Source organism: Notolepis coatsorum (assembly GCF_963971535.1).
Source record: "Notolepis coatsorum genome assembly, chromosome: 1".
Lineage (NCBI taxonomy): Eukaryota > Metazoa > Chordata > Actinopteri > Aulopiformes > Paralepididae > Notolepis > Notolepis coatsorum.
In genome coordinates, this window is record NC_140165.1 from 96,080,991 (window position 1) to 96,093,800 (window position 12,810).

The 12,810-nt window shown below is 41.3% G+C and overlaps 1 protein-coding gene across 1 annotated transcript in view; it reads left to right on the forward strand.

The window, feature by feature from the left end:
- The window catches only part of LOC311243505 (zinc finger protein RFP-like), a gene marked incomplete at both ends in the record, with an annotated part of 81,403 nt that extends 73,244 nt beyond the window's left edge, over positions 1-8,159 (forward strand). Inside the window, 4 exons of the mRNA XM_084332746.1 lie at positions 2,387-2,497; positions 6,856-6,974; positions 7,490-7,568; positions 8,007-8,159. Coding sequence (XP_084188872.1) covers positions 2,387-2,497; positions 6,856-6,974; positions 7,490-7,568; positions 8,007-8,159 — 462 coding nt within the window. The remainder of the gene's footprint in view (positions 1-2,386; positions 2,498-6,855; positions 6,975-7,489; positions 7,569-8,006) is intronic.
- Between the last annotated feature and the right edge of the window lie 4,651 nt (positions 8,160-12,810).

A 12,810-nucleotide genomic window follows, 5' to 3' on the forward strand; every position in this document is an offset into this window, starting at 1 on the left:
CCTGTTCGTAGACTATTTTTTCCATGACTTTCGAGATGGAGGTGAGAATAGAAACAGGGCGGTAGTTGCCTGGGTCTAATTTGCTGCCCTTTTTGTGCAGAGGGGTCACCCTAGCAATTTTGAAGTCCTTGGGGACGTGTCCCTGTTTTATGGAGAGGTTTATTATGTGTGTGATGATTGGGGTGATGGCGGCTGCTGAGTCTCTGAGGAATTTGGAGGGGATGTTGTCATGGCCAGTGGCCTTGTTAGGTTGGAGGGCGCTCAGTTTATTGAGTACCTCATCTGTTGTTACCATTTCCAGCTTGAAGTCGTCCTTGCGGACCCCTAGGTTTTTGTAGTAAGCTACTATGTGTTCTACCCCATAAAGCCCTGAGTGGGAGGGTAGTTTGTTTACCAGTGTTGTGGCTATGTTTGTGAAGAAAATGTTTAAGTAATTGGCTACATCCAGCTTGTCTGTGATGAGCGTGTTGTCCGTTTTTATGTTTATGTTTGAGAATCTGGTTTTAAGTTTTTTACTGCATCCTAGTTGATTATTGAGTAATTTCCAAAGTTCACGTGGTTTGTTTTTGTTTTCCTCAGTTTTGTCATTGATGAAATTCTTTTTTGCAGTTTTGATCATGGAGTTTACGTCGTTTCTTAGTCTGTTTCTTTCTAGTTTGAGTTCAGTCACGTGGGCTTGGAGTTCACTGCTCGTGCTTTTAGTAAGCTTTGACTGACTTTTACGAAACTCAGAGCATTTTTTGTCTCTGGTTTTCATAGCGGCCAGTATTTCGGAGTGCATCCACGGCTCAGCGCGATTTTTTACCCTGGTGGTTCTTAGGGGGGCCATGTCGTTTAGTATTGTTGAGAATTTGGTTTTGAAACCAAGCCATGTTTCTTCAACCAGTGTACCATTGAGTTCATCTGACCAGTCCAGGCTCTCCAGTTCAAGGTTAAAGGCCTCGCTAGAGTAGGTTTTAAGGTCTCTAGATGTGACTGTTTTGTGGCAGCCAGCCTTTTGTTTTAGTTTTTTGCGGGTACAGAATATCATATAATGATCACTTAACCCGCATGCTATAACCCCTTTCTTGGAGATCTTGGACTTGTCGGAGGTCAGAATGAGGTCAATGGTAGTCTGAGTTGATTCACATACACGTGTGGGTTGGGTGATTAGCAGACGAGCTGTTGAAATTCTGATTGATTGATTGATTGATTGATTGATTGATTGATTGATTGATTGATTGATTGATTGATTGATTGATTGATTGATTGATTGATTGATTGAAAACTGTATTAACAGATTGCAGAATGGGTACAGTACAGTACAGCTCAATACACACAATTGTTAAGGGGATGCAGACCAGAGAAAGACTTTCGTCTTGTTTACATCAGGGTCCCCCATTTTCAATTCATCATAACATATATGATATACACGACAATACGACATACAGATAGACAGTACTGCTACATTTATGACATACCAGATTTGCAGATCTGATTCTGTGACTGTCTAAACATTTTGTACAAATTGACTCGTCTGAATTCCTACAGCTTCACTGTTTGGCTCATTTGAATATTCCACAACATTTTCCAGCTAAATTGTATTTAAAGTTCAAGGAAATCCACTGTTTAAAGGTCAATAAATGCATGATTCCAAAGTAAATTTTAAATGTTAAATAATCATGATCTCAATATTGAGTCTCAATAAATAATAATGTTCTTTTGCCATAATGAAGCAGCCCTAAAGCACAGCTTACTAAGAATTACTAAGGTAAGGCTACTAAGAATTAAGGGTCTGGAGTGTGTAGTTAGAGACCATTGACCGGAGGAAGATGCGGAGGGTAGGGGTCTGGAGGGTGTAGTTAGAGACCATTGACCGGAGGAAGATGCGGAGGGTAGGGGTCTGGAGGGGGTAGTTGGATACCATTGACCGGAGGAAGATGCGGAGGGTAGGGGTCTGGAGGGTGTAGTTAGAGACCATTGACCGGAGGAAGATGCAGAGGGTAGGGGTCTGGAGGGGGTAGTTAGAGACCATTGACCGGAGGAAGATGCAGAGGGTAGGGGTCTGGAGGGTGTAGTTAGAGACCATTGACCGGAGGAAGATGCAGAGGGTAGGGGTCTGGAGGGTGTAGTTAGAGACCATTGACCGGAGGAAGATGCAGAGGGTAGGGGTCTGGAGGGTGTAGTTAGAGACCATTGACCGGAGGTAGGAGGGCTTGTCTGAGACAATATTAAATACCCCCTTCATCTCTCTATCTCTCTCTGTCTGTCTCTTTCTATCTCTCTCTTTCTCTCACTCTATATACCTGTCCCTCCTTCTTCCTCCCTCTGTCCCCCAACTCCCCCATCATCCCTTCCCTCTCTCTCTCTCCACCCCCCCCCCCCCCCCCCCCCTCTCTCTCTCTAGGTGAAGTGTGGGGATCGTCCCCAGTCCCTCTCAGACAACCCAGAGAGGTTTGACAGAGTGTTGTGTGTTCTGGGAAAAGAAGCCTTCTCCTCTGGCAAACACTACTGGGAGGTAATGTGTGTGTGTGTGTGTGTGTGTGTGTGTGTGTGTGTGTGTGTGTGTGTGTGTGTGTGTGTGTGTGTGTGTGTGTGTGTGTGTGTGTGTGTGTGTGTGTGTGTGTGTGTGTGTGTGTGTGTGTGTGTGTGTGTGTGTGTGTGTGTGTGTGTGTGTGTGTGTGTGTGTGTGTGTGTGTGTGTGTGTGTGTGTGTGTGTGTGTGTGTGTGTGTGTGTGTGTGTGTGTGTGTGTGTGTGTGTGTGTGTGTGTGTGTGTGTGTGTGTGTGTGTGTGTGTGTGTGTGTGTGTGTGTGTGTGTGTGTGTGTGTGTGTGTGTGTGTGTGTGTGTGTGTGTGTGTGTGTGTGTGTGTGTGTGTGTGTGTGTGTGTGTGTGTGTGTGTGTGTGTGTGTGTGTGTGTGTGTGTGTGTGTGTGTGTGTGTGTGTGTGTGTGTGTGTGTGTGTGTGTGTGTGTGTGTGTGTGTGTGTGTGTGTGTGTGTGTGTGTGTGTGTGTGTGTGTGTGTGTGTGTGTGTGTGTGTGTGTGTGTGTGTGTGTGTGTGTGTGTGTGTGTGTGTGTGTGTGTGTGTGTGTGTGTGTGTGTGTGTGTGTGTGTGTGTGTGTGTGTGTGTGTGTGTGTGTGTGTGTGTGTGTGTGTATCTTTATTACGGATCCCCATTAGTCATCACCGCAGCAACAACTAGTCTTCCTCCACACATACATACATACATACATAACATTATAGTAGCATACATTTAAAAATATATTCCTACATATAAAAATAATTCCAAATAGCATTACAGTACACAAACTATCAGTATCAGATCACAGAAAATACAATAAAAGGGATTAAACTCTCAGACAGTCATATCTTTACAGTGTAAACTACAGTATCTGTGTTTTTCTTTCATGTAAACTAATTTATTTTTCTCTCAATGCTCTTTTCAAATTATTTTTAAAACTTATCTTACTGGTTATCTGAGTAAGATGTACTGGCAGTTTATTCCAATATGACATAACAGTTTTCTTTGCTGCATTGGTTTTTGGTAGTAGCAGTGTGAACGTTTCCCTAAAGGCATGCCTAGTATTATACTTATGTCGATCATGTGTACATGTTAGCTGTGAATACAAACAGATACTGTAGGTTCTCTTGAGATATATATATTCCTCATGAACAAGATCAGGCTGCAATCCAGTCTGTCTTCCACCTTCAACCACGACAGCTTGGTATGCATCCACTCCACACTGTTTCTCATTGAGCAGTTCAGGGCCAGATGGGCCGCTCTGTTCTGAGTGAGCTGGATCTTATTGAGCTCTTGTCTTGAGGCATTAGACCAGACAGCTGGACAGTAGTCAAGGTGAGAAAGAACTAATGACTGTATCACTTGCTTCAATATCAAATCGGCTAGAAAATACCTACACCTTCTGATAATTGAAATACCTCTGCTCATTTTGGCAACCACATTGTTGGTGTGAGTTGACCATGAGAGTGTTCCATCAAGTGTGACACGGGCCAACAGCTTTGCCTCTCTAACTTGCTCAATAGCTGTTCCGTCTAAAGATATACTTAGCTTCACGTATTTTCTTATAGCATGCTTGGATCCCAATATTAGGCTCTTGGTTTTTGAGATGTTTAACTTCAGCCTGTTTTCAGACACCCAAGTGGACACTAAGTTCAATTCTCTCTGAAGGACTTCATTAAGCTCTTCTGTCTTGTCTGATGATGCATACATTGTAGTATCATCGGCTTACATTAACCATACATGTATTTTCTAATACCCATGGCAAATCATTTGTAAAAATGGCGTAGAAGAGGGGCCCCAGGCAGCTTCCCTGTGGAATTCCACACTGTAGGGATTTAAAGTTGGACAGGGTACCATTAAACACAACACATTGCTGTCTGTTACATAGATAGCTTTTTATCCAGTTAACAGCTGCAGTTCTGAATCCATATGCAGTTAGTTTGATGAGCAGCAACTCGTGATCTATGAGGTCAAAAGCTGCATTGAAATCCAGTAGTACAGTACCCACCGTGTGTGTGTGTGTGTGTGTGTGTGTGTGTGTGTGTGTGTGTGTGTGTGTGTGTGTGTGTGTGTGTGTGTGTGTGTGTGTGTGTGTGTGTGTGTGTGTGTGTGTGTGTGTGTGTGTGTGTGTGTGTGTGTGTGTGTGTGTGTGTGTGTGTGTGTGTGTGTGTGCGTGCGTGCGTGCGTGCGTGCGTGCGCGCGCGCGCGTGTGTCTTGTCCCTCAGCTTCAAGATGAAAGTGTGTTGTGTGTGTACATGTGCGTGTGTGTCTATGTGCAGGGTTGGGAGTGTTACTTTATAAATGCATTCCATTACAGTTACAAGTTAACCGATGAAAGATGCATGCAGTAACTTAATCTTAAGTATCACAATATAAAAGTAATGTGGATACTTTCAGTTATATTTGGATTACCTCAATAGAAATATGGAATAAGACAATATATCAATAACATGACTTTTACTTAAGTGCAAATGCTTCTTTAAATTAGACGTGGAGTCAGGAATGTGTCTTTTTGACCGATAGCTGCCCACCACAACCAACCTGCTGGTATCCTTCCACGTGCCCCATCGAAGTACTGTACATCAAATCAAACCAAACCTTTATCACCCTCATTTTCAATGTCGTCAAGACTTTACAGACATTTCAATGCATGCATTTTTTTTTATATATTTTTTTATTCAGCACAAAATCAAGACAGTACAGATATGCAGATATATTTTACAACTAGTTCTCAATTAACATCCTGTCTGTACCGTGTCATTAAGAGACAGCTATATGCTTGGGGAAGGGGAAGGGGCGTAAAAATAAATACATAAATAAATTAAAAATTAAAAATATAAAAAAACAGGTACTACATGTGTGGATCAAACCATTTTAAAAAGAAAATGACAATAAAATGGGGAATAAGATAGAAAATAATAAGATGAAAATAAGTAATACGTTGCCTTTATAGCCCTATTCACTCTATACAAGCCCACTTTCTATCGAACTGTTCACTTTGCAACCTGATCAGATGAGTCATCCTCTCCATGTCCTGAATTTCTTTAACTTTGTTTAGCCATTGGTTATGTGTTGGGGGACTGGGTTTTAACCAATTAATTGTGATCATTTTCTTGGCAGCAGTTAACAATATTTGAAGAAGATACACACTTTTCCTTCCCTCAATGCCCTCTGGTATGACTCCGAGGATGGCAGTTTTGAAATCTTGTGGGATGTCCATGTTGAATACTTTTTTTACATCCCTGAATACATCATCCCAGAAATGACATAGTTTTGGGCATGTCCAGAAAATGTGTGTATGGTTACCTATTTGTTCACCACATCCCCTCCAGCATTCGCTTGTGGGAGTCGTACCTGCTTTAGCAGTCAATAAGGGGGTCTTGAAAAACCTACTATAATGACCTTCCATTTATATTCTCTCCAGGAATTAGAATTAGTCACCTTATGTGATTCAGTACAAACATCGAACCACTCCTCTTGTGAGATCTCCTGTTGGAGCTCAGCCTCCCACTTCAACTTAATGTATAGCGAGTCGTTGGGGTTCATTGATATTAGGTTTTTGATATAATTAAGAACGAATTCTTTGTATTGAAGCATCAATTTGGATATTGGCTATAAAGCGTTCTATAGCAGAAGGGTGTCGAATTTTGTCCCAATCTTCCTGGTTTTCTAAAAAATGTCTTAATTGGAGACATCTGAAAAAGTCAGTACTGGGAAGGCTAAACTCCACTCTGAGTTGTTCGAAAGATTTAAGCTGGCCGGAGTGAATAAGTTGGTGAACAAATTTCAGACCCTTTGTCCTCCATCCACTGAATCCTGCATCCAAAGTTGATGGTGTAAAGTCCCCAATGAAACCAATTGAGGTCAGGCCCGGTGTTAAAGGCAACCTGAACTCTTTCTGGACCTCTCTCTGTATTTTTATCGTAAATCTGGACCACACTCCAGATGCATGCATTTTTTACAATATAATAATAATAAATATGAATAACTATCTATATAGCACTTTTCACACATGGAACGCAGTCCAGAGTGCCCCACAGCAATTAGTATAAAATGAACATGGGCATAAAATCAGCACACAGTTGACAGAATAAAAACAATGCATAAAGTGCAGACATAAGAATAGGTATAAAAGTAGTGCAACGTAGAACGTGCAGACATAAGAATAGGCATCAAATAAGTACAATGTTGCTCGAAGGCATGTTACATCAGTCCCCACCACATCCCCATCCAAGATACACCCCCAAGATACACAGTTAAATCCTTTGTATCCTGATCGCGTAAAGCCCTTTATCGTATTCGATTCCTCCCCAAGCCTCTCAGTGTCGATAATACTTTCTGCATTTCCTGTAACAGGTGGAGGTGGGCGGGAAGACAGACTGGGATCTGGGCGTGGCCAGCCAATCAAACAACAGGAAGGGAAAGATCGAGGTTACCCCTAGCAACGGATACTGGTTCCTCAGCCTGAGAGACAAGTAGGTTTTTACTGTGTGTGTTTTGGACTTGGCCTAAAACCAGGGACGCGTTTCAGACTAAAGACCAGTTGATTTGGGACGGTTTGTCTAAGAGGGGACAAAAGCCCTGTTCCCAATTTCGAGACAGCTTAGGCATGTAAGGTTAGTTGTTAAGGTTAAGGTTTGGGGTAGAGTTAGGGTTAGGCATGTAGTTGTTATGGTTATGGTTAGGCATATAGTTGTTATGATTAAGGCTACGGTTATGGTTTCAGTTAGGTTAGGTTTAGATCACTCCAACTGAAACTACACACAGTAAAGTAACACAGCAACCCAGAAATAATATACTTAATTCACACACATAAGTCAGACATGTATTCATCAGAGTCCACCCCATGACAAATGCAAATCCCTAAAAGTGACCTAAGTATGTGTGTGTTTGTGTGTATTTGTGAGCATTTATGTGCGCGATACTTGTCCCTGATCTCAACCACCGTCCACTACATAATAAAAATGTGTTCCCCCTCTCCTCTCCTCAGGAACAGACCTTCTACAGAAGTCCCCCTCAGCCTAAGACCAAACAAGATCGGCGTCTTCGTGGACTACGAGAAAGGACAGGTGCAGTATGGGAAATGTAGTTTAGATCTCACAAAGCCAGCTGCTGCGAACGGTTAAGAAAATACTGTACATACTCTTCAAAATGTAACCCCTTTGTCTATCTATCTATCTATCTATCTATCTATCTATCTATCTATCTATCTATCTATCTATCTATCTATCTATCTATCTATCTATCTATCTATCTATCTATCTATCTATCTATCTATCTATCTATCTATCTATCTATCTATCTATCTATCTATCTATCTATCTATCTATCTATCTATCTATCTATCTATCTATCTATCTATCTATCTATCTATCTATCTATCTATCTATCTATCTATCTATCTATCTATCTATCTATCTATCTATCTATCTATCTATCTATCTATCTATCTATCTATCTATCTATCTATCTATCTATCTATCTATCTATCTATCTTCTTTCCACAGGTGTCCTTCTACAATGTGGATGCCAAACGTCATATCCACGAGTTCTCTGCCACCTTCACAGGCAACATCTATCCTTTCTTCAGCCCCTGTGCCAACAAGTCTGGGAAGAACAACGGACCTATTGTCATCACACCACTTCATATGATAGAATGATGGAGCTATCTACACCACTTCATATGATGGAGCTATCTACACCACTTTATATGATGGAATGATGGAGCTATCTACACCACTTCATATGATAGAGCTATCTACACCACTTCATATGATAGAATGATGGCGCTATCTACACCACTTCATTATGATAGAATGGTGGAGCTATCTACACCACTTCATATGATAGAATGATGGAGCTATCTACACAACTTCATGTGATAGAATGATGGAGCTATCTACACCACTTCATATGATAGAATGATGGAGCTACCTACACCACTTCATGTGATATAATGATGGAGCTATCTACACCACTTCATGTGATAGAATGATGGAGCTACCTACACCACTTCATGTGATATAATGATGGAGCTATCTACACCACTTCATGTGATAGAATGATGGAGCTATATACACACATAACATAGTCATAATGCTATAAAGAACAAAGGTGTAATGAATGACAAAGTATCTGTCATAAATCTAGGCAGATCCTATTTTGAAACGTTACGCATGTGTTATTCTGGCCCTAAGGCTGAGGAGGAGCCAAGAGAAGCATGTTTTACTATTGTAGCCGAGTGGATTTGAACCTGGGACCATAGGATCCACAGGCAGACGCACTAACCAGCTGAGCTAAAGGGTTCGACCCGTTAGCAGGTGCTGCTTTACTGCGACCGATTCATCCGTAGTTTACACTGTTAACACATGACTCATCCGTAGTTTACACTGTTAACACATGACTCATCCGTAGTTTACACTGTTAACACATGACTCATCCATAGTTTACACTGTGTTAACACATGACTCATCCGTAGTTTACACTGTTAACACATGACTCATCCGTAGTTTACACTGTTAACACATGACTCATCCGTAGTTTACACTGTTAACACATGACTCATCCGTAGTTTACACTGTGTTAACACATGACTCATCCGTAGTTTACACTGTTAACACATGACTCATCCGTAGTTTACACTGTGTTAACACATGACTCATCCGTAGTTTACACTGTTAACACATGACTCATCCGTAGTTTACACTGTTAACACATGACTCATCTGTAGTTTACACTGTTAACACATGACTCATCCATAGTTTACACTGTTAACACATGACTCATCCGTAGTTTACACTGTGTTAACACATGACTCATCCGTAGTTTACACTGTTAACACATGACTCATCCGTAGTTTACACTCTGTTAACACATGACTCATCCGTAGTTTACACTGTTAACACATGACTCATCCGTAGTTTACACTGTTAACACATGACTCATCCGTAGTTTACAACACATGACTCATCCGTAGTTTACACTGTTAACACATGACTCATCCGTAGTTTACACTGTGTTAACACATGACTCATCTGTAGTTTACACTGTTAACACATGACTCATCCGTAGTTTACACTGTTAACACATGACTCATCCGTAGTTTACACTGTGTTAACACATGACTCATCTGTAGTTTACACTGTGTTAACACATGACTCATCCGTAGTTTACACTGTTACCGCATGACTCATCCGTAGTTTACACTGTGTTAACACATGACTCATCCGTAGTTTACACTGTTAACACATGACTCATCCGTAGTTTACACTGTGTTAACACATGACTCATCCGTAGTTTACACTGTTAACACATGACTCATCCGTAGTTTACACTGTTAACACATGACTCATCCGTAGTTTACACTGTTAACACATGACTCATCCGTAGTTTACACTGTGTTAACACATGACTCATCCGTAGTTTACACTGTTAACACATGACTCATCCGTAGTTTACACTGTGTTAACACATGACTCATCCATAGTTTACACTGTTAACACATGACTCATCCGTAGTTTACACTGTTAACACATGACTCATCCGTAGTTTCGTAGTTTACACTGTGTTAACACATGACTCATCCGTAGTTTACACTGTTAACACATGACTCATCCGTAGTTTACACTGTTAACACATGACTCATCCGTAGTTTACACTGTTAACACATGACTCATCCGTAGTTTACACTGTTAACACATGACTCATCCGTAGTTTACACTGTTAACACATGACTCATCCGTAGTTTACACTGTTAACACATGACTCATCTGTAGTTTACACTGTTAACACATGACTCATCCGTAGTTTACACTGTTAACACATGACTCATCCGTAGTTTACACTGTTAACACATGACTCATCCGTAGTTTACACTGTGTTAACACATGACTCATCCGTAGTTTACACTGTTAACACATGACTCATCCGTAGTTTACACTGTTAACACATGACTCATCCGTAGTTTACACTGTGTTAACACATGACTCATCCGTAGTTTACACTGTTAACACATGACTCATCCGTAGTTTACACTGTTAACACATGACTCATCCGTAGTTTACACTGTTAACACATGACTCATCTGTAGTTTACACTGTTAACACATGACTCATCCATAGTTTACACTGTTAACACATGACTCATCCGTAGTTTACACTGTTAACACATGACTCATCCGTAGTTTACACTCTGTTAACACATGACTCATCCGTAGTTTACACTGTTAACACATGACTCATCCGTAGTTTACACTGTGTTAACACATGACTCATCCGTAGTTTACACTGTTAACACATGACTCATCCGTAGTTTACACTGTTAACACGTGACTCATCCGTAGTTTACACTGTTAACACATGACTCATCCGTAGTTTACACTGTGTTAACACATGACTCATCCGTAGTTTACACTGTTAACACATGACTCATCCGTAGTTTACACTGTGTTAACACATGACTCATCCGTAGTTTACACTGTTAACACATGACTCATCCGTAGTTTACACTGTGTTAACACATGACTCATCCGTAGTTTACACTGTTAACACATGACTCATCCGTAGTTTACACTGTTAACACATGACTCATCTGTAGTTTACACTGTGTTAACACATGACTCATCCGTAGTTTAGACTGTTAACACATGACTCATCCGTAGTTTACACTGTTAACACATGACTCATCCGTAGTTTACACTGTGTTAACACATGACTCATCCGTAGTTTACACTGTTAACACATGACTCATCTGTAGTTTACACTGTTAACACATGACTCATCCGTAGTTTACACTGTTAACACGTGACTCATCCGTAGTTTACACTGTTAACACATGACTCATCCGTAGTTTACACTGTGTTTTTTTTTGATCAAATTTTTTTATTGACATTCTCACAAAACAAGACAACACATTAACCACAATCACAATACATAGAACTTCACAAGAAAATAACAAAAACAATAATAATAATGACTAACAATTATACAGACAAGAGAAAAGAAACCAGAGTTCAACCTACTAAATTAATTCCAAGGGGTACTATCTAATAAATGGTCTTTCCCAGTGTTCAGTCCCGATTCCCGGCCGTGTGACCCCATATTAATAAAACGTACATCTCCAATCCACCACAAGGACCATTTTTTGGGGGGGGAACACGACCTGAAACCAGAGCAATGAACCTTCATGAAAAAACAAAAACCTGTAGGTGTTCCATAGACTCACAGAGACCGTGTAAAAGTGGCCAAACAGTGAAGAACTAGTTAAATAGCTGCCCCCCCATAATATCCCCAGCTAAACTCAAGATGACAAGACAAGGGACAAGACAGACAAAAACATTTCCTCCTCCCCCTCCCAAGAGACCGCCGGACTCACCCGAACACGCACCCCAACCCCGCTCAGCCGCACACTGCGGTCTTTACCTTCTCAGCTGCTGCGAACCACAGGTCAATTCCAGCCTGCCCCACCCCAATCACCCGGGCTGTGGATATCTCAAGATAAATCACATCCAATAGAGTTAGGGACCAGTTAATCATTGTAAGCTTCTCAGGCTCCTTCCATCTCATTGCTATTAGCTTCTTCGCTGCTGTGACGCCCGCTAGGACAACCCTTTTCAGTTGTACGGACGCGGGTAGTGTCGTTATATCGTTCAGGAGTAGCGTAACAGCTGTGAATGGGATAGTTAAGCCACACAGATCTGAAAGTTTGTCCGTTATTGACCTCCAGAAGCGGGCCACTGGTGGGCAATCCCAATACATATGCATATAAGTGCCTGTGGCCTTTTGAGAGCACAAAGTGCACCGAGAGTCGGTTATCAGTCCCATAGCAAATAGCTTCCTAGGTGTAAGATAGGTCCTATGAATATAATTAAAATTAATTTGCTGGTGATTGGGGTTGCGGGAAGATAATGCCACATTTGCCCAAACATCATCCCAGTCAAACTCGGGGTCCAACTCCGGGATATCCACACGCCAGATTGTATCCAATGATAAATTTTTATACGTGGATTGAATTAAGAGCGTATAAAAGTCGGAGACAAACCCTCTGGATGTCGTCCTGTCCACTATGAGCCTGAGGAAGGGGTGTGGGTGCAAGGCTTGAGCCCACGGTACGCCATGCGCCCTCAGTGCTGACCTTAGTTGAAGGTAAAGAAAGAAGGACTCGCCGGGAAGATCATAAAATTCTCTTAAGTCCTGAAACGCACGGAGGCCGTTCTTATCATAAATATCCTCCAGAGTATGCACTCCCCTCCTTTGCCATTGAGGAATATTAACCGGCTTGTGTCCAACAAGTAATTGCTGGTTATTAAAAATT